This window comes from Myxocyprinus asiaticus, chromosome 15 (assembly GCF_019703515.2).
Source record: "Myxocyprinus asiaticus isolate MX2 ecotype Aquarium Trade chromosome 15, UBuf_Myxa_2, whole genome shotgun sequence".
In the NCBI taxonomy this organism is placed as follows: domain Eukaryota; kingdom Metazoa; phylum Chordata; class Actinopteri; order Cypriniformes; family Catostomidae; genus Myxocyprinus; species Myxocyprinus asiaticus.
The window spans coordinates 30,540,777-30,564,124 of record NC_059358.1 but is presented as its reverse complement, the minus strand read 5'-3'; the positions used below and the strand labels follow the sequence as shown (position 1 = coordinate 30,564,124).

The 23,348-nt window shown below is 37.0% G+C and overlaps 1 protein-coding gene across 2 annotated transcripts in view; it reads left to right on the top strand.

Moving 5' to 3' along the window:
• Nucleotides 1-23,348, top strand: part of LOC127452800 (neurobeachin-like protein 2) — an 88,558-nt gene that overhangs the window by 7,338 nt on the left and 57,872 nt on the right. Inside the window, exons 1-9 of one of the 2 annotated variants that reach the window (XM_051718522.1) lie at nt 9,177-9,410; nt 11,679-11,767; nt 14,360-14,521; nt 14,714-14,795; nt 15,781-15,893; nt 17,604-17,686; nt 18,944-19,029; nt 20,549-20,861; nt 22,131-22,237. In XM_051718522.1, coding sequence (XP_051574482.1) covers nt 9,381-9,410; nt 11,679-11,767; nt 14,360-14,521; nt 14,714-14,795; nt 15,781-15,893; nt 17,604-17,686; nt 18,944-19,029; nt 20,549-20,861; nt 22,131-22,237 — 1,065 coding nt within the window. In that variant the 5' untranslated portion in view covers nt 9,177-9,380. Of the gene's footprint in view, nt 1-9,176; nt 9,411-11,678; nt 11,768-14,359; nt 14,522-14,713; nt 14,796-15,780; nt 15,894-17,603; nt 17,687-18,943; nt 19,030-20,548; nt 20,862-22,130; nt 22,238-23,348 lie in introns of those variants that run through there. The other variant, XM_051718521.1, reaches the window with a different exon arrangement.

Here is a 23,348-nt window from a genome sequence, read left to right as displayed (position 1 = left end):
TTATGCTTATGCTGTGGATATTTGCAAAATATATGTAATCACTTACATGAAAAAAGTAGTTTCAAGTTTACACCAGAACATCTATGTGCACTATCAGAGTGTTACTCATCTGCAAAACCTATAGTGAGCTGCCTACCTAGACAGCATTTTAAGGCATCATCGACACTTTCCCCATGTGAAGGCTGTCTGATACCAGATCCAGCATTATGCAACATTATGGTACCATCTAAATCTTATTTTGGCTAAAAAATAATCATTTTAGGGTCAAGTCTTCTGTGCTCTTGACGTGAGGGGCACTACTGGTGTAGCGTGTGGAGTTGCCTGTAGACCATTTCAAATCAGTCACATAGGTTCCATTTGAGTTAGGATGCCTTAGGAGGCAGCTTCCTATGTAGACAGCAAAGCAGCTCGCTAATTTTTGGAATAGAGCTAATGTGTGCTCAAGCTGTAATTAGATGATATTCACTTTTAAATGTAGAAGGGCGTATTTTTAATATGGCATTGGTTTTGGAGATGATACTACAACTTTTTTCTAAACTAAATGAACCCAATAAGATACATTTTTCAGTCAAATTCTTTTTTAGAGAAAGACTGCAAAAAGCCCCAGTTGTAGGGATAAGTCCAGGCCGCTGCTATCAAGGAGCTTCAGTACTTTCCGAGACTTCCCCGTGGGACTGTTCAACTATATTTAGCCCTCTTTGATTCATTTAGTGGCTTTTGTCATTATCTGGAAGAAGGCTAATTATCTAGAGCAGCAATTCGGCAACAATACCCTTTAAAAACTTTTTTTTTTTCGTTCTTCGTTCAGAGGTTAAATAAAAAGAAGTTAGAAACAGCTGAGCAATGACATACTGTTTTGCGAACATTCAGACACCAGCCACACCGTTGTGGGAGGCTTTTAGAGGTACATTTAGATATGAGGACACTCAAGACTACATGTAAAACATCAATTAATACATTAAAAAAATGTTATCAAATGCCTCAGAAGAATTCACATGCGATCAGTAAAAAAAGCTGTATTAACTACTTGATGATGATTTAATGTAATATACATATATGCAGTTGATAATGTGTAATTTGTCATGTTTACCTTCTGCATTCATGGCGCTAATGCGGCAACACTCTATACGTGGCCGTAATGTGGGGTTATTACACTATGTTATTGTAATTTGTGATGACACTGCTGCAAAGATGGGTTTATAAAAGAGTGTTAATGGGTAGAATACAGACAAAATAAGGATGATCGGCATATCTTACTTTTGGCAGATGTGTAAATGGCTGCAGATGGCACATGAGTGAATGGGTGCTTAAGAGTATTTGAGTAGATTTTATTCATTTTGTAGACTAATTAAACAAATTACATGCATCACATGTTCATGGTAAATGTGTCTACGAACAGATGTAGGTAAGTTTGCACCAGTTAACTAATAACTCTGCACACCGGTGTGAACAATGTAACAAGAATTAATTATCTGCCTCAAAGTAGGTGGAGCTCCAGGTCACACCTACTGATGACGTGGACAAATTGCAGTAAGAAGGTGTTTAGCAGAAAGTTCGCCATAAAAGAACTCAAAACCTTTTTTTTTTTAATTCAAGATTTTGTTTTAAATGACATCACACCCATTCGTTCTTTGATTTCGTATGGAGTGTGCAGGGGCCTTAATGGTATGCCATGTAGCTAATGTTTATTCTATATTATGTACTGGGTTGGGGAGTAATGAAATACATGTAACGGGAATAAGTATTTAAAATGAAAAATATAAGTAACTGTATTCCACTACAGTTACAATTTAAATAATTGGTATTTAGAATACAGTTACATTCAAAAAGTATTTTGATTACTGAAGAGATTACTTTGCATTTTATTGTCATTTGCTTCATTTAATATTTAGTCATTTCAGATGGAAAACATTTATACATATAAATGATGCGATCCAAAGTGCATTTGAACAGCGGTGAAACACTTTCTTCTATTCTTCAGAAGAAATAGAAATAAACCTTGTGTAAATTGACAGCTTTACGCTAAGCTAAAATGCTATTTCTAGCCATTTTACATGAACATGTTACCAGGCACAATCATATGTTTTTATCAAAAAAATTCATGTTGGATCATAATGTATTTTTTCTAGTAAGACCTTTGATATTAGGGCAAAAATCATATTCTGGATAATAATTGTTGTATTGTTTTCCTGTAAAAATATCTAAAAATCCTTAAAACAAGATCAATTTGCTTTATCTTGTTTTAGAAACAACACTGCATAAGATATTTAGGTTTTTCAGAGAATGTATTTTTAACGTGTATTTTGTCTTACTGTACTGGCAGAGTTTTTATAGTCAAGACAAGTGAAAAAATCTACCAGTGCTGAAGAAGTAATCCAAAGTATTTAGAATACCTTACTGGCCTTGAGTAATCTAACGGAATGTTACAAATTACATTTTACAGCATGTATTCTGTAATCTGTAGTGGAATACATTCAAAAGTAACCCTCCCAACCCTGTCTATGCATTCCATTTTAAGAGTGTAGTCCATCATTAGACCAAGGTGATTCAGACAGAGATCAGTGAGGTGCATCGCAGTTTAACTGGCAGGTCATTTCGGTGAGGTCTATCCTAAATCCAAGGTTCAGGCAGTGGCATTTGAAGTATCCCATGTTATGTGCCATATTAGGTTTTGTGCCAAAGTTTAATACTTAGGGTTAAGGGCATGTTCAAATACTTAACCCTAGGTATGAGCAATAGTACAAACAATGATTCTTGCCTTAGCATACAGTACTAATACAGGATGAGATGGATGAGCTATGGGTATTTCAGTTTATGGTTTGAGCATTAACCAATATATTTATAGACTTTATCTGTCAGGGTCTTCTGTCTGCTACTGGCAGCACAGTTGTAGTCATGCTTTGCGATCTGCCACATGTGTGTATCCACAGGAACAGCCTCAGACTTGTCCAGTGACATCAGACACACACAGTCGGTCACCTGAGCCCCAGAAAATGCACATATTACAGGGGTAACACATTTTACAACTGCATTCTGCAAACTCACAGCTAGAACAATCAAGTCTAAAAACATACTCTGCGCAAGAATGCAAACACAAATGTGAATGCTTCATCCACACATTGCAAGAGTGTTGTCCCATACTTAACATTCTTGCATTTCTGTGGTGGTAACAAACCTCAGTACTCACGGGAGGGTGATAGTTACCTTCAAATGTCTGTTCCATTAAACAGCATGTGTTATCAATGTTCGAGAAGTTACTTTGAAACTGTAGCTTCCCAAGATACAAGCAACTCATAACTTAAAGTAGTTAAACGACTTTCAATCTACTCTACACTACAAGCTACTAACAAAAAGTAGCAAACTACACTGAAGCTATTTTAAGAAAATATGTTTAGATTAGAGCTGTCGGAATTAACGCATTAATCACATGTGATTAATTAAAAAATTTTAACGTGTACATTTTACTTAATCGTGATTAATGCATTTACCATTAATACAGCATAAACCAACATAAACCCTTGTTGGGAGGGCGGGGCAGAACCTTTGTAATGTGTCCTCCTGGAGTCATTACACTATACACACACCACAACAGCACTTCCCTGTCAGTGATAAAGTGATGGAGAAAGGAGCTCTTAGCACTATTATTTGATGTACAGAACAAGTCTAGACGGGACTTGTGATAGAAATCAAGTATTTTTGGCACATTTTAATTACCACTGAAGCTCGCAAGTCTTAACTATCACTTCACTTTTCCTGTGGAGTTCAAAGTGCCGCTGGACACTGGTATTGACAATCTGTTGTAACAAAGTGGATAGCTACAGTCTACCGGCAGATTCTGTGTGTCCAGACCCCGACACAGACCGAAACTGAACCAGACAGGGAAGTCGGGATCCAGACACCATGCTCCGGACATGAAACACAAGACAGCTCGTGGGCGTGCAGCCCAACACAAGCGCGACGCAAGGCGCACCCATGTTCGCGAGAGACAGACATAAACTATTGACACGAGTGCATGCTGCTAAGATGAAATAAGCGCGAAGCACCCACATCAATAACAGACAGACATGGAGCATGAGTGTCCCGATCCCGACACAGACCGACAGGAAGTCAGGATCCAGACCCCATGCTCCAGCCATGAAACAAGACAGACCGAAGAGCACACGGCAGGCAATACAACCGAAACAGGGCGCACACACAAAGACAGACAACGAAATGTAAGACAGACATGGGACAATGATGTCACGGTCCTGTCAGACAAAAACCCTGACTGACAGAGTGACAGGACTGTGACATATGCCTTGCATTATTTTTTATTTCAAGAGGAAAAAGTTAATTTTAAATTAAGGTTTGAAATGAAAATGGAGTTAGTGTCACAGGACGTGATGTACAAGTTTAACTTTCCATTGAATTTACCTTTGTATCATGGCAATGCGAGTACGTCACAATGCTATTTCTATCCATTTTACATGCACATGTTACCAGGCACGTTCATATTTTTTTATCAAGAAAATTCATGTTGGATCATAATTTCTTTTTTTCTAGTAAGACCTTTGATATTAGGGCAAAAATCATATTCTGGATAATAATTGTTGTATTGTTTTCCTGTAAAAATATCTAAAAATCCTTAAAACAAGATGAATTTGATTTATCTTGTTTTAGAAACAACACTGCATAAGATATTTAGGTTTTTCAGAGAATGTATTTTTAACATGTGTATTTTGTTTTACTGTACTGGCAGATTTTTATAGTCAAGACAAGTGAAAAAATCTACCAGTGCTGAAGAAGTAATCCAAAGTATTTAGAATATGTTACTGACCTTGAGTAATCTAATGGAATACGTTACAAATTACATTTTACAGCATGTATTCTGTAATCTGTAGTGGAATACATTTCAAAAGTAACCCTCCCAACCCTGATTATGTAGCCTCTGGTGTCACTGTGCCTTGTTTTGCATTATTATCCTTCAGTATCATCAATTCCAATCCCTAAAGCATAACCAGCCTGTGTTAAAGCCTATGATCTAATTAAGAGGAAGTTGTCATTTCCCTCATTTAAGTTTTCTCCCTCCTTATGTATTGCATCATCGAGCTGGAGTTACAAGGACTTTATCATTTGCTTGTGTAGTGGGTGAGGCCAATGGCTGTTTGTGGGAATGTGGACTGTTTAATTGAAAGCCACATAGTAAAGGGTGCAGTTGAGGAAACTGGTTTAGCATTTGTAATTAGGGCTGTTCGCAAACATATTTCACCGTTCCCTAACCCAATGCAACATAATAAAGTAACAAGTGATAAAAGCTCTCTTCCTCATAAAATCAGGGATTTTGTCCTAACCAGCGATGAGAACTGACACAACATTATGTTGATCACTTGTTTTCTGTTTCTGCAGTGTTGCGATGTGTTCTGCCCACTGTGAAAACGTACTGCATATTAAACATCACGTCGTATTGTGTGATGTCGCACCACAATTTGCCGTTAAATGTAAATGGACAAATCACTTTCATATAGTGCCTGGCTGCCTGCTTATACATTTGTTTTAAATGGCCATGAAAATGGTTGAATCTTAAAGAATTTTGGAAGTCTGTTGCCTGTTGATGTTCACTGGGGAGTTTTTACATTTGTGCTGAGGCCTGTGTTTACTAGCAGTGAGTATAATTAGCTAAATAAAAAAACAGAGAAACAGAGACAGATGGAGCCACCAGGAATTTCATACAGAATGGCTCATCTGTTATTTTACATTTCTTCAGAGAAACATACCCAATACCGATCCGGAACTGGCCTGACTTTAATAACTCTACTTTAATCCTGATTATTTTAATCATCAGTGTACAAATATATTGACTAGAGGCCGAACAATGTATCGTCTTTGCGATTAATCAGGGCCAATAGTTTCTTATGAAACTATTGGTCATCAGCATAATTCAATGGCGATAATTCACAGATTGTTTTTATTTTCATGGGCAGCTATAGAGGGTTCTAGAGTACAACCGTAGCCTCTGGAGGTAAAATATAAAGAATAACTGACACCTTGCATTATCTGTCTGTCATAATTGACAATATTCATTCATGTTTATCCACATTTTATCCTCGCTTAATGCATATTTGAGTTATTTTAGAGATATTAGAGTGTTCTAAATTGAAGCAAGTACAGTATATGGAAAGCCCCTTCAACATATTCTGCACATCGTGTCTCCAATTTCATATGGTCAGAATACATCATGTGGTGAATATGTAAGGGATAATGTACAGTCAGCTGATTGTTATCCGATCATTCGATGGGGTGATAGGGATCTCCTTTAGCAATAACAGCCGGTTGACTGTACATTATCCCGGTTATTACACGACTACCATCCAAATAAATAGACATAAAATATTTTTTGTGTAATTATGTGAGAAGAAAGAAATCGCTGAACAGCTAGATTCCACCTCTGGTTTGCGTCAGAGTTCTGTTGGTGTTTATTTTGTAATTAATGACCATCTGAATGCTCATTATACAGCTTGTTACAAGACTACTTTCCAAATAAATAAATGGACATGAAACATTGATTTGAGTTGAAATTCTATTATTAGCGTAATTGTAAAGATCACACAGATATCAGAGTAGGAAAGATGACTTGAAATACCCAGATGTGCTGTTGTTACTCAGAAATATCAGACCACTAGATGGGGCCATTGACCAATTAGAATAGAGCATTTCAGCGACCCACGTAATAAATATTGTATGCTGTATATGAAAAGCTTAATTTGGTGGATGCTTGCATGTAGGGCAATGTAACAGAGCTGAGTCTCAACATATTGACCTAGCAAAATTAACCTTGCATAAAAAGATGCTAGTATTTAGATATTTCAAAATATGCAAATCTCACATAAAATAAATAATAAAACCCCATATAAATTTTAGTTTGACATCCTAAGGTGAACGAACTACATTTTCTGAAAGTTAAGCACATCTTTTACTGATCATTTGTTAAAAAGTTTCAAGACCTTTTTTGTACCCCATTTATGAAAAGTGCCAGCAATAGTTGGGTAGCCTTATTTAGTTTTGTGTAGAGTATAAGGCAGGTATGTTTCCCTTTTATCTGATGTAAATGTGAAATTGACACCATTCTTACAGATGGTACCAATATATCACTTGTTTCAGTTCTGATACCTGAATTGAATATTTTCATTTCCCATTATCAGTTTTTTAAAAACAATTGTGTGTTGGCTATTGCTGTTATTTTTGACAGTTTATTTGAGGAAGTGCAGTTGAAGAAATACTGACAGATCATCTAATGGTGCAACAGTGGTTGCGAGACCTCCCACCCTCTGTGAAGACATGCTTTGTTATTGTGGAAGTGCAGTGGTACAGGTATTCTCCACTTGAGACTGCAAGAGGAAAAACAAATAATTTTCAGAAAGGTGTCCAAAATGGAACTTGATTGTCATAGCTCTCTCTCAAATCTTCTCAAAATGTGAAATCTGTGTCAAGTTCAAAATCTAATTTACTGGATTCAGCTGAGCCAGAGCTTAAAATGGAAAACTCATTAAGGGTGATGATAGGACACTGTTGGGCCCACAGAGACACACGGCTGTCATTTTCCCCTGTTAAGCCCTTGGTTGCGATCAAATGATCAGTCGTCATAGACTCAACTTCAGTTCCATGTCATTGCTATAAGAGTTTAATTGTACTGTTCTCTCCCACATGCTGATGTCAGTGTGTTAGTTTTTGCATCTGTCCTTGTCAGAGCATGTTACTTCCATCTGACTACTGATTCATACCAATGACGGAATCAATGATATACTATTGCTCAATTTTCAGGTTTTCCTCCAGCTATGATTTGAAAGCTGCACCAAATATTTTTGCCTTTTGTGGGAGTGGTGCTATTATAGTGCACTCAACCACAGTCTGTATACCACAAAATAAGACGACCATTTATTGCACAACTGGGCTTTCAACACTGTGAAGGTCTATAAAAAAAAAAAAACATTCAAGCTCACTTTGCAGCATCATTGAAAGCCTGACGTAGCATGGCGTATTTACAGTTAAGTTGTTACTGGATTGCTCTGCTTAAAGGGATAGTTTACCAAAAATGGTAACTTAATCAACCTCATGTCATTTCAAACCTCTATGACTTTCTTCTGTGGAACACAAAAGGAGATGTTTAGCAGAATGTTCATGCTACTCTTTTCCCTACAATAATAGTGGATGGGGACCAGGGGCTGTTAAGCTCCAAAAGGACAAAAAACACCACAAAAGCATCATAAAAGTTGTCCATTTTACTTGTGCACTATATTCCAAGTCTTCTGAAGTAATGTGATAGCTTTGTGTGAGGAACAGACTGAAATTGAAGTTGGAATTCATTGAAAAATTAGAACGCCTGCCCTAGCTCTCCTTGGTACGTTCATGAGAGAAGTAACAATGCCCGATTCAAGAACAAATCTTTCTTTTGAGTAGATTTTTTCCAATGAATCAGTTGATCCAGTTTAGACAACCTTCTGAAAGATTTGTTCAATCGAAGACTCAATGATCACAGCAGTTTACAGCCCACTGGAGGTGAAAATTATCAGTGAATAATGAATTCAGTTTCATTCTGTCTGTAATTTCGGACATTGACCGCCCCATGAATGCAATTCAGAAAAGAAAATTATTTTAGAAATATGTGTAGCCTAAGTAATGTTCTTAAAAGCAATTAACTAATCCAATTACAAGAATTGAAAATGTAATGCACTACACTACTTTTTGTACTAAAAAAGTAATTAGATTACAGTAATTAATTACTTTGTAATAGATTACACCCAATTCTGGTTTTTATTCACTTCTGTTACATAGAAAAGTGTGGCCAGGTTATTCTTCAAGAATTCACTGTTTGTGTTCCACTGAAGTAAGAAAGTTATATTCGTTTGGAATGACCTGATGGTGAGTAAATGATGACAGAATTGTAATTTTTGGGTGAACCTTGAAAGAAAACACCATAAAAGAGACAGTGCTGTTGTGATTTCATCAGTTCTCTGAGGTACACCTTTGAGAATCAGAGAGGTGTTTACATAACTGTTACTCAGTGAGGTGAGACGGCACCTTACCAATAAAGCTGTGCTAGTGTTGAGGTAGAAAGAGAATGGGTGACGAGGAGCCCAGCTGAGAGAAGAGAGGAAATGTGCCTCGATTAAAGTGACTTGTCATTTCCTGGTCGCTTGACAGAAGCTCCGACAGCAAAAGAGCAGAATAGAGCAGAGTAAGTCAACAACTCGGAGCATGTCTAAACGGAAGAGTTATGATGGCTTCTGAATGCTTCTGAGGGTTCTACAGGTACACACATTCTGGAGTTTTAACCAACTTGGTGGGGGCTCAGCACAGACTGGGGTAGCAGGAGCCCCTCCACCTCACTTCACCTGCCATGAGACATGGACTGGCCCCTAAATGAACGGCAATTGGTAAAGTTCACTTTTTTGCTCTGGGGTGGGGGTTGTATAATGGTACTTTACCTGCTTATTGTTGCATTGCACAACTTTGCTTTTACACTGTAAATAATTAGACCCCTCTTCTTAATTTGCTATCAAAATGTGGACATCTGCTCTGATAGTGTTTTATGAAGCTGCTGACAGCCCAACTTCCTCTATTTGAGTGGGCGGTCAGATGAAGCTGTATTATTTTAGCAAAGTATAACTTCTCTCTCTTTGTTTGAAAAGTTTTCCACAAGTCTCTTTTAAGTAACGGTCACATGTGATGTTTGTTCATATTGATGTCGCATGTTTTGGTTTGTGATTCATTCTCGACAGAACTTGTGCCTCTATGGAACTTTACCGTAAAGGATGTTTTGATCACTGAACAAAAATGAATAATATCAGTAGTTCCATTGATTCATTGATGATGATGTTGAGAAATTAAATATCAGAGTTACAATTCATCAAAAATGCCCCAAATATTTAAAATTTGGTGGCAAAAAAAAATGCCCCATAGTGAATTTCTTATTTAATTTCTTTTGTTATTTGTGATCTAACTTTTGACGTTTCATTATTCTATTGAAGGTCTATTAGTGATAAGTTTATTGTGGGTTTAGAATCGGTTTAATGCCTAATACAAGGTGTTTAACATGAAAACAGTGTTTAACAGTGATTACATGAAAATCTACTATGACGGTAGACAGTATAGGGCTAATTATTTAAATCATTTTCTAGCGGAACGTTTAATGTGTTATTTACAGCTGCTTTTTGTATTTGATATTGATTTGATTTTATAATTAACCAACGTTTTTTCAGATTAATTGATTTTATTGAAGTATTTGACGAAAAAACGGCATGCTGTGTGTTTTATATGGTTTGAAAACAAAAGTGCCTTCATAAATGTACATATGCCCTTGAAAATCAATTTCAGTGGGCAAATATTGCCCCTTAATAAAAAGAAAGTTAATTTCTGACACTGAGCTGCATGCAGCATGGCTCTATAGAGAGTTTTGAGTTTGTTTTATTAAATTACCTAGAGAGGTCACGTGATCTCTGTTTAACTAGGCCCTGTGTTTCAGTAATAATAGACTCGTGAGCTCAAATAGCAGCTGTGCAGGCTGGTTGATGGTTTATGCTCTTTTGCTGGCTTTAAGTCCAGGTGTATATCCCAGTTGCCCCTTTGCACTCAGCCATGACCAGCTTTGCTTGCCCCAACCCATCCTTGAGTACCAGAAGGATAAATCACAGAATCCCATGCCTGTGAAATAAGGGACTTGAACCTACAATATGATCAGAAGACTGATAAAGGGAAATTCTTGCAGATTAGGTTGCAGTGGTGGCAATAATGAGATCTAGCGAAGAAACTGACAAACTACAAATAAATTGTTGTGGTCAAGTTGCAAATATGGTCATTTTCTTTAAATCCGATAAAATGTTCTTTTATCTCTTAAAAGGCAATGTGTGTAATTTCTGTGCCACTAAAGTCACCAAACGTAATTGAAAAATGTATCAATGTTTTTTATTCCAGAAAACTCCCCCATCTTCCATCGGTTGTACTAACAGATACTGTAGTCCCGCCCCTAACTCACACCATTGGTTGAGCTAATGTTGCTGTGTCATGCTAGATCATTCAAACAAACTGATTTTGATAGTGCCACAGTGTTACGCTTTCAGGTAAACTCAACCTACAAATGGCTTACTTATAGTTGACTGCATATTACGCTGGGTACGCTAAAGATTTTAACAATAAACAAATTAAACACATCAGTTTTAACGTACTATATTTCACAAACTTCCTTCTTTTATATTTGACAATGATGTCTAATGCAAGACTGAATGGATTGTGGAATGAATTGCTAATTTCACAATCCTTTTATGTTGACAACGAATGTGATTTGCATTTTTTCCTTTAACAAAACCATGAGCGTCACTCTACTGATTTCACTGAGAATTCACAATATCCTCACTGTTACATCGCACAAATTGCATACTTTGTAGTTTCCTGTTGTGTTGACGCCAGCGTGTGCATGCTCTGATTTTGGAGATAGCAGTCAGTCATGCATCAGTAAAACCTAAGGTATATTACACATCACCTTACAGGGTTAAGGATAACACAAATATGGGCTGTTTCATTGGTTCATGTTTTGATTTCAAATGTATGAGTTTGTCTGTAACCTACAACTCTGACAAAGGGGCTGTCCTGTCAAAAGATGTTACATGGTTTCTAATTCTTTCCCATTATCTTGCTTTGTCTTTCAGAAAGATGTCGGGTACCTGCAGCAGTGGCTGGAGGCATTCGTGGCATCTTTTGAGAAGGTCATTGATGTGCAGTCAACGGAGCCTCGCCGGTGAGTCAGTCGCTCGCTAAACGACCTATCAGAATGTCACTGACACAGAGAGTTTGATCTTTAGGTGGTCAGGTCTAGATGGAACTCTGACTATAGAAGTATTTAGCGGCCCATATACCTGTATGTTTAATTGCTCATGTAACAGTTCCTTTTTAGTTTGAAAAATCCATCTTATAAATACTTTCACCTGAATAGAGACTTGCCAGTCTGCAGACTCTGTGCACATGATATAGTGAGTCATTATACAGTATATGTTGACATTGTGCACACTTGATATATGGGGCCGTGGTCTAGTATTTTAAATGTTTTGTTGAGCTGTGGTGCTCGTGTGGAAAACACGGGTTTGATACCATCCCATTCCCCCTGTCTTTAAGCGAATGACTTCCTATCCCTTCTCTCTACTGTCCTTTGAATAGAAAAGTGGCAAAACAAACAACAAAACAAAACTATATTTTGTATAGTGCAGTGGTTCTGAATTTTGAAAAAAAGAAAGAAAAGTGGCGAAACAAATCTACATTTGGTATAATGAAGTGGTCCTCAATTTTGTTTTTGGTCACACCCCCTTTTGAAACTAGAAGAACGTTTGTACCCACCACCACCATCATAATCTGATCTAAAAAACAATGAAAACTGGATGTGTTCTCAGTTTGGACTGTTTTGTCAACATTTTGTCAACGTCTCATGTAAAATACTCTCATAAGAGTTTGTACTTAGCTTGTGTAAAAAGGTATGACTTTTATTCCCATAAAGCCCAAACCATCAATAAACAGGATTTCAAATCTGAAAAAAACAAACCGAATTTTAAATAAATTTTATCTTGCCTCTTATCCAACAGTTTATTTTAACCCTAAAAAAGAGCAAGCATATATAGGTACCTCTGAAAATTAATTCATTGCTATTTTGTATATGTATTTTTTTTTTTTTTTTTTTTTTTATATTGCAAAATGTTAACATTGAAAAGATAGGAGCATTTGCCTTGAGGTCAGCTGCCTTCTCCAAAAATGCTGCCTTTTTACTTTTAGATAAAGATTGTGAGTTGATGCCAGACTTTATATACTGTGGCAGACAAGCCTCTTGTTCATTGGTAAAGGAGGAATCAGGAACCGGATTAACAATCAAAAAGACTTTAATTCTACATAAAACACTGAACTGAAACATAACAAAAGCGCACACACAAAACACTGCTGCGTGCGTCTCTCTCTCTCTCTCTCTCTCTCTCTCTCTCTCTCTCTCTCTGGCATCCCCGGCTCCTCCTTTTATCTCTCTCCCACTGATTGGGCAACTCGGAGCCAGGCGCGAATCTTCTCGGCCCGACCACTCCCTCCTCCTCGTCACATATACAAAGCTGCATGTCCTCAGTATATGCACAGACCCCCTTTTCAATATTTTTCACAAAAATTTGACCGACTCACTCACTGATCCTCTGCCTAGCCTCTTCCTCTAGGACACAAAAACCTTATTAGGATTAAGAAAGGAAACATCTGTGAACAAATTTGGTTACTCATTCCATATTTATTTATGCAATTCAAATGACTGATATGTGTCAGTAACCTGGAATACGCTTCCCTTGTTTCATTCCAAACCACAACGTTTTCTTTCTTCCTTGTTACAGAAAAGTTATTTCAACTAAAATCATGGTTCGGTTTAGGGTTTGAGTAAGGGGCTTGACTTTATGGTTAGGTTTAGGTTAGGGTAAGGGGTTAAATGTATGAAAAATTGTAATAACATCATTCGTTGGTCCGTTTATTTTTCTATATGGGAGTAAAAAAAAAAAAAATCTATGCCAACTCGTATGATTTCTTAAAATGTTGCCATCTCATACTAATATTACGATTTCTCATTAGACTAGGTTGTTTTTTGTTTTGTTTTTAATAATGAAAGATTGTACTCTTCATTGAAAAAATAAACAAATTAACTTTTTTTTGTCATTAAGCATACATTGTTTTATTTTCTGTAGACTCATTGTTACAAAAAATAAGAATAAATAAGAAAGTGATACTGCATTGCAGGAGCAATGTAAAAGGAATAGTTCACCCTTAAATTATTATTATTATTATAATTGTTTTTCATAATTTACTCACCCTCATATCATTCCAAACCCACATGACTTTCTTTTCTTTAATGGAACGAGATGAAGGATGAAAGTATTGTGACTGTGACTGTCAAGCTCCAAAAGCAGATAAAAGCACCATGTCACTTGTGTGCTACATATATACCAAATCTTTGAAAGTCATTTAATAGCTTTGTGTGATAAACGGTCACAAAGTCTTAATTAACTGACTATCTTCTTCTTCACTGATTCGAATCGCAAGAATGTCTTTGTTTACATAAGTGCTGTGCAGCTCAGTGAGCGCACTTGACACCATACAAGAAGGCGGCAGCGAAAGAAATTGTGCACAAACTTATACTGTAAATGGTTTTCACGTGTATCGCAAACACAACAAATCTGAATGGCAGTCCGAGGCAGTTTTTCCTCTCCACCCCGGCACTTTGAGAACCACTGGTATAGAGACACACTAATCTGACTCCACATTTTTTTTTCTCTAAGACCCTTTGGCCAGTATTGTGCAGTAACTTTTTTACTGTCTTCAGGCTGGAGGAATGGAGCACCGATATCCCCCTCATCCCCAAGGAGGTACTGGTCTTCCTCAGCACCCAGCTATGGCACAGCGCCCTCCACCTGTCAGGGCAGGACCAGAACAGTACTGCTCCACACCCACTGCTCCTCATCAAGTTCTTCATCATCATCTGCAGGTCAGCTCCCACTGTGCACAGAATGACCACCTTCCTTTGTGATATTGCTGTTGATAAGCTTCTCTTAATGAGGAGCAGTAGGGAAAAAAGCATTTTATGCTACAGTGAATTTCTGATGTGAATCTTCTTCGAGTTTATGATAATAGCAGTTCAGATAGGATTTGTTTGAAATGATTTCGCCTCTGATTTCAGGAATATGGAGAATATTGACTCTGAAAAGACCCCTGGGTTTGTGTTTGAGACAATCAAGCTCCTAAACTTCTGTTTGACCCAGGTAAGAAGTCGAAAGTACTTTGAGTTTTGGCATAGTTGTTAGCACCCATGCTCATACAGGTTGAGCCATTTCCCAATGACATTCCCTTTACTTCTCCCCATCATTTCTTGTCATCACTTCTCCATTAAATCAATAAAAGGAAGTGGTAAAAAAAAAAAGAAATTATTGTTAAATAATTATTGTTCTTTTGATTCAATTATTTTGTAGTAGTGCAATAATTCTCATCTTGTTTGGCTTCAGGACCCAAATTCAACATTGGACATCAAATATATCCAACACAGTATCAAAAGTGTTAATCTTAATATTTTAGCTTAATAGGGCCAGGAACTGAACAGGCCCCAAAATTTGCAAAGTTATTAGCATAACATATGCTGATCTGTAAAACTGATAATTTTGTAAATACATAAACAAAATTAAAAGTGTGAATTACCAGCCTAACAAATGGAACAAACACTTGGCTAAATATTGGATAAGTATTACCAATATATTACCAAGTGACAGATACATTTGGAGCAAAAATATTGTAGAGTTACCTCCATTTTAAAAGTAGATAAGCATTATAAGCAAACATATGGTTAGTTACATTTACTGTTTGCATTTAGCATTGTTTTTCCCTGCTGCCAGAAGAAAAACAGACTTTCAGTTCATTTTCGAGTTGCAATCCACCAGTTCTAACCACTGATCTAGTGCTATTCTAGTGTTAGATTGGAAAAACATTGCAAATTTATGTAACGTATTTGTTTATTCTGAACATATGTTCACTTTAATTGAATATTACTATACATCTTTTGCCATTACTAAACATGCACTTGTGGTGTTATTACTGCAGAACAGGTTGAATCAGAAAGCTATGGGTGGAAGGCTTTTGACCTTCTCATTATTCAAAAGAATGCTTTTGTCTCTCCTCATGATAACAAGCCAAAAAACAGAATGGTTGGTGTATTCACAAGACTCATTCTAGCGTGTGTGTTTGTCTGTGTTACAGCTGAAGAAGCAGCCAGATGATCAGAGCACCTTACAGTCAGTGGTACAACACGGCCTGCTGTTGTGCGAAACTCTCTTTGACCCTTATCAAACGTGGAGGAGACGCCAGGCGGGGTAAGTGTGCATTTGTGTGTATATGTCTGTTGGTAGTGCTGGGTGTTAAACCACAATAGGAATGCGTAGGAGTGACTGAGAGCAGCAAGCTCTGTTTCAGCTCCACATTAACAGCTGATAACACACCCAGTCCTCACCTCTCAGCTCTGAAGCTTTCTTATGCTCAACTGTCTGAATTACACACATAAATCCCCATACCAATGACATCCCTCTTGAAGCAGTACTCTTCTACCCATCAACTAATATGTAGTTCATGTACTTAGCGGTATATGTTTTGTAAAATGAATCATTCTAGCTTTCAAAGTCTTATTGGATGAGCCACATTGGAATATGTTGTATAATAGTGACCACACATCAATTTTGTATTAATGCACCAAGTTGTTTGGCAACCGAAAGCAGCCCAGAGATGGATTAATATACTATTCATTAACCATTCATTAATGATTAATTTGTGAATTGGCAAAAGAATAGTTTAGTCTCCTACAAAGACACACAGTGGAATTACCATGTCTTTTTTTGTGGACATTACCGAGTTGGTAATACTATGGTATTCTTTGAGTACATAAATACCATTGTATGAAGTACAGTACTGTGCAAAAGTCTTAGGCACATAAGATGTTTCATAAAAGCATTTGTCTTTAGATGGTTATTTATATCATCAGCTTTAGTGTGTCAATAGGAAATATAAATGTTAGACTCCCAAACATTACTTTTGCAAATAGAATATATTAGAATAGAAGAACAAGGAGCCCTGCAACAGATGTCATGGCCCCCACAAAACCCCCCACTGAACATCATGTCAGTATGAGATTACATATAGAGACAGAAGCTGTTGAGACAGCCTAAATAGATAGAAGAACTGTGAATTCAAAACCAATTGGATCGCTTCAGGAGACATGAAGCTTCAAAATTTTGGCCAGCATTCACTTGCATTGTATGGACCAACAGAGTTAAGATATTCTTCTAAAAATCTTCATTTGTGTTCTGCTGAAAAACAAAATGTCATACACATTTGGAAGGGCATGAGTGTGAGTAAATGATGAAAGAATTTTTATTTTTGGGTGAACTATTCCTTTAAGCAAGACTGTGTTGGAAATTGGTTGTCACAGTCAACGGACAAATATTACATTTAATGGTCATTAATAATTAATTATAATAAAAATAAAATAATGTAATTAATTCATGATTATATCATTAATATATGTAACTATTATTTAAAATAACATATTATTTATTATATTTAATAATTATATATAATATTTATTAATATTATTATTATTATATGTGTGATTATTTATTGAATAATAGTGCAAGTGCCATTAATATATTTAACTATTTTTTAAAATAACATGTATTATTATTATATTTAATAATTATATATAATATTTATTAATATTATTATTATTATTATATGTGTGATTATTTATTGAATAATAGTGCAAGTGCCATTAATATATTTAACTATTTTTTAAAATAACATGTATTACTATTATATTTAATAATTATATATAATATTTATTAATATTATTATTATTATTATTATTATTATATGTGTGATTATTTATTGAATAATAGTGCAAGGGCCAAACCCCAGCAAAAGCACTGTTGTGCACCATCTCTGGCTTATTGCTTTAGTAAATTCTTACGTGCTACCATGAAGAGCTCTGATGTGTGTGTGTGTGTGTGTGTGTGTGTGTGTGTGTTTTTCAGGGAGGAGGTCAGTATGCTGGAGAGAAGCAAGTATAAATTCTCCCCTCTTGTTCTGCCAGAGGAGCTTCCTGTGCTCTTCCACGGTACGTTACCCACTCCTGCCTCCAAAGGCAATCTTTAACCCCCTGTTTACTCCCTCTAACGTCATACATGTGCGTTCCATCACATCCTTGGAGGTTTCACACATCCTGCCTCCCAGGAGATAACATGCCTTGTTGTTTGAAAAGAGTGAGAGATCTGATCCCTAAAGTCTGAATCCATAGTGATTTAAGATCTCTGTTTTGTCATGTTATTTGCCATTAAATGTTCTCGATTTCAAAGCATTAGTTGTCCTTTTTTAAGTGATAGCTGATTATGACATGTTTAATAGCAGATCCTGAGGTTCCACTGTTAGTTTGTGTGATCTCAGAAGAGTTATACTCTGTCTAGACTTGTAGCGTGAGGAAGCAGCTTACCATATAGACATATAGGAAGGTTTCTGCATACTCCTGAAGTTCTTTTTGTACATTTTATGGCCTGGGGGGGGGTGGGGTGGTATCGGGACATGACGAAGGCCAGATACAAACTTGTGTCTCTAGGAGCACAAGTCTGTGAAGCAGGATTGTACTGTAAATAGCTAAAACCAAAAACATATTCCTGACTGTGATGCCAGATTTATTCAAGTGATTTTAGGTTCTGTGGACTAACTTCCACACCTAGTTTTGTTTAATAGGCAAACTACAGTGGGTCCTAGTTGTCTGTGAGGCCACATCCACATATAGCATTTTCAAAACACTTGTATCCATCCACAAATGCAGAGCAGTGATCACTGTTTTTTAATGGGAATGGACAAACCATCCAAATCCAAATGTGGATTTTGTTATCGGTGGATGAAAACGTTGTTCCAGTGTGGATGAGAGGCGTAAATGTAGCAACATTTGTAAATGTATTAGTGTGGACATGGCCTCTAGGGTCAAGGCCTCTCAAAGGACTTCACAATGTTTGAGGTGAAGTAAACTAAGAGCTTGTAAATCATGATCGCCAAGGAGACTGCTGATGTAAAAGATTTATAGTGAAAAATGTGTTATATTATGGATGAAATTGTTGCAAACGACATGTTGGTACTGTGTCAAACAGTTGGAAACAACGAACACTTTATACTGAACCAGTTTTTGCTTTTCTGTATTCATTTGATGCTCGCTGTGTTTTTCTATGGGAGGCGGTCCCTTTTCAGGACAGTTTCTTTTATCAAAGATTTTTTTTTTGCACCTCAAAACGATAGACATTTACAACAATGGCGATTGCATAAAAGATGCACAGAATTTAGATTCTTGTGAATGACTGTTTAAACCCACTCACAGACAGCCTGCAGGAGAGTGAACAAATCCCAGAAGCTCTGGTGCTGAGGCTGGTGCATCTACAGGGAGCCGTGATAAGTGGATGCAAGGTAATGTAGACTCTCTGGCTCTGTTTACATACTGGTATAAAAATTTTGGGTAATCCACTTGTTAGAGAGTTTCTGATCTTGTGACTACATACAGTACATCCATCACTACATCAGCATGTCAAATGTGAATAAAGCTTAAAAAAACAAGCTTATAAAGCCAGCAAAATACTGCTTATAAATATACTTACAAATTGTAATCTCACCACAAACATGACCTTTCGAGCAGAATGCTAATAGTCGAGCTCCTATAATAACTGAACTCCAGATGGGCTTGCTTCACATGATCTGTGTCATTGCATGTTAATGTCAGGCAAACCGGATACGTTTTTTCCAAATGTTTAGATTAGACCGTTATTTCCTTTTAAAGCTAACGTAACCGGCAAAGTTTATAACCCTTGTTGAAATTAGGCATTATTCCGGACACATCAAGATGGTTTAGCGTTTACATTAAAAATGCAATGTTGTCACATGCGTTTTTCATCCGCTGAACTAAAATGAAGATTTTTAGAAGAATATCTCAGTTCTTTTGGTCCATACAATGCAAGCTCCAAAAATCACATAAATCAGCATAAAAGTAATCCATGAGACTCCAGTGGTTTAATCTATATCTTCAGAAACTATATGATAGGTGTGAGAAATGGATCACTTTTACATTCTTCTTCTTGTGTTTTTGTTGATTCACATTATTTATGCATACTGCCCCCTACTGGGCAGGGAGAAGAATTTCTTGCAAAAATGGACTTAAATATTGACCTGTTTCTCACCCAAACCTATCATATCACTTCAGAAAATATGGATTATAACACTGGAATTGTATAGATTACTTTTATGATGCCTTTATGTGCTTTTTGGAGTGTCAAAATTTTGGCACCCTTTCACTTGCATTGTATGGACCTACAGAGCTGAGATATTCTTCTAAAAATCATAAATTGTGTTCTGCTGAAGAAAGAAAGTCATACACATCTCGGATGGCATGAGGGTGAGTAAATGAAGAGAGAAAATTTAAATTTTGGGTGAACTATCCCTTTAAGACAGAAGTGTAAATGTTACATTTATCATTGAATATAAATAAAGTTTCCCTTAACTGACTTAATGTGCATGTTTATATGCAGGATCTTACACCGCCTTAAGTGTTTTTTCTTTATTGGGTTAGGTCATAAATGGCTTAAGCATAAACTGATTGGCACACGTAGAATTTTTGCCCATTACTCTGATTTTTAACACCTTTACGGGCGTTCTTTCTGGCTTATCGAATGTGCACAAGTGTTGTGTGCATGCCTCATTATGATTTCAAATCATAAAGTTGAATTGCATTGTTGGATTTTTTGAATAAGTTCATTTTTGATCATTACCAGAACCAGAGTATTGGTGTGCATCTAAACACACTCTAAAGTGTCAGTGGATAATGCTGAATTCGAATTCCATCACTTAAAGGAATGTGTTTAGTTTTTTTCATTGAGAATTGTTATTGCATTACTCCATAATTAATCCATAACACACTTTCCTTTGTGTGTTCCAGAGGAATGGCCTGCTCTCCATCACGCCTCAGGCTGTGGAGGACCTGATGTCAGTGCTTCGTTCCTGGTGCCTCTGTCCCAACCCATCCCCGAAAGAACCTAGGGACCCTGGGTTGCTCAAAATGACCCTGCGGTGCCTAACCGCAATGATCCACCTCCTGCATTCTAGCAATCCAGCCGAGAGACAACTGGAGATCCGGACTGTACTGGACAGCTACTTCCAGCTGCTCAACTGGAACCGACCACCGGCCAGCCAGCATGAAGATATCCTGGCCTGGGAGGACAATCTGATCCCCTTGCTCGAACATATGCTGAGTAAGAGCATATTTACCATCAGTATTTAAAGCTGAAGTTTGACATTGAAGTGTCGCCAAACAGAATTGCAAAAATAAACACTATTTGCAAACAGATTCCAGAAAATGACCTCTATCTTCCATTGGTTATACAAGCAGAAAGTCCCGTCCCAAACCAGTGAAATTGGTTGAACCAATGTTTCTATGTCGGGAAGGTTGGAATGCTCAAAAAATAGAGGAATGTTTTGATAGCATGACAAGTAAAATTAACTTTATTAACATATTAATGCGTTTGCGACAAGAAGTCTCAGGTGGCAGCATGTGCCCATCACCGATGCAATTCTAGTGTGTGCATTTGTGAGACACGCTGCAACAGCTTGGGTTGAAATCTAGTAGTCCAGCTGACAGGTGTGTACACTGTCCTGACGAGTGAGAGAGCAGCCATATTTTATTCTTTCCTGTTTTGTGCAAATCAGTGCAAAAACAACAAGCCCTTCCTCCATGTTGTTTGTTGATGTGTTGTCAAAAATTAACTCTCCTGTTGCTATGTGCACAAGTTTGTGTGAGAAAAAATTTCAGGACCTTAACTACAGTCGAGGTGACTTTAAGTCTTAATGTGTGCACAGGGCGATGAGCCTCAGTTTTGTAGTGTGCACTTGGCTTAACCTAATCCCCAACACTTTTGAGTCAGTACATCATAATACACCCTAATCTCTCACTACAACTCCTTAAGCCCTGTTACTCTGGCAGGCAGACTGGGTTAAATTAAACACTACCATTAGAGCTGCATGGTTATGACAAAAATAATAATTGTCTTAGTAGTGTAAATGTAATTCATTTTGATTAATAGAATTTACTATAAAATATTTATTTTGTGATGTCTTTAAAATTAAGGCCACTTGGTTTGATATTTTGTTCTCTAATGCAACAACATTCATATTTGCACTTTATTAAACATGGAACTGCTTCTGATATGAAATATTTAACCCAGATCACAGTGTCTGATATGTTTGAAGTTAATTTATACATTTATACTGTGTTTGCGATTTAACTTCCACCCCTATTGCAGAAGTTCAGTGTAATTATAGCCAGTTTTTTTTAAAAACAATTCAGTGGATAGAGAAGTTGCAAAATTTCACAAAGCATCAGTTTGGTTGCATTTAGATGAAATATCTTCTTCCTGGGTAAACCAGACTTCCCAATGCTGTTTCTCTCATTTAATAACTGGAATGTTTTTCTTACCTGATAAATGGGTCAAGAAGTCTGAATGTTCTTGTGCTTTTGCCCACAGATGCAATCCCAGAGATCCTGCAGTGCTCAGACCGGCCGGTGCTGCAGGCCATTTTTCTCAACAACAACTGCTTTGAACACATCCTCCGCCTCATCCAGAACAGCAAGGTCAGAATGCCACCTTACTAAACCCTGTGAGATATCCACTGCAGGGTTTTACCATTTTTACAAACAGTCCTGAGAATCCAAACAAGTCTTGTGACTGGCAATGGAAATAAGATGGTCTGTAGATGTTTGTTCCTAAAGATAGCAAGCAGACTACTGGATTCGATTTGACTAATCTGAACCACAGATTTGCAGTGGTTACATTATATGATGTTGGGGAACTTCCCAAACTACAAACAACTCATTATATATAGTACAGTAATGTTAAACAAATTATCCATTTGAAAAAGTCATTCAAAGTACACTACAAAGTAGCTAAGTACATTGGGCAAAATTATTTTTGGTTCAGAGTACAGATGTAGGGGCCTGGATAGCTCAGCAAGTAAAGATGCTGACTACCACACCTGGAGTCGCAATTTCGAATCCAGGGCGTGCTGAGTGACTCCAGGCAGGTCTCCTAAGCAACCAAATTGCCCGGTTGCTAGATAGGGTAGAGTCACTTTGGATTAACCTCTTCGCGGTCGCTATAATGTGGTTCTCGCTCTCAGTGGGGCACGTGGTGAGTTGTGCATGGATGCCGTGGAGAATAGCGTGAAGCCTCCACACGTGCTAGGTCTCCGCGGTAACGCGCTCAACAAGCCACATAATAAAATGCGTGGATTGACTGTCTCAGATGCGGAGGCAACTGAGATTCGTCCTCCGCCACCCGGATTGAGGCGAGTCACTACACCACCACAAGGACCTAAAGCACATTGGGAATTGGGGAGAAAATAAAAAAATAAAAAAGTACAGATGTACTCTCAGATGATATGTAATATAACATATAAAATAACATAACATATAAGAACATAACATTTTTGCATTCATAGCAGTATTTATCTGGGATAGAAACAATAAGGGTAACTGCATTAAACTTGATATATAAACATAAATACAGACATATTTACACTAAATGTTAGAGCTGTGAATCAGTTTAAAAAAGCAACAGTTTTCTGTGATTAATAGCAATGGTATATGGTATATTAAAACAAACATTAAAATATAATCATAAATATATTTAACTTATACTTTGTCTCAAAAAAGTTGAAAAGTTTTTTTTTTTTTTTTTTTTTTT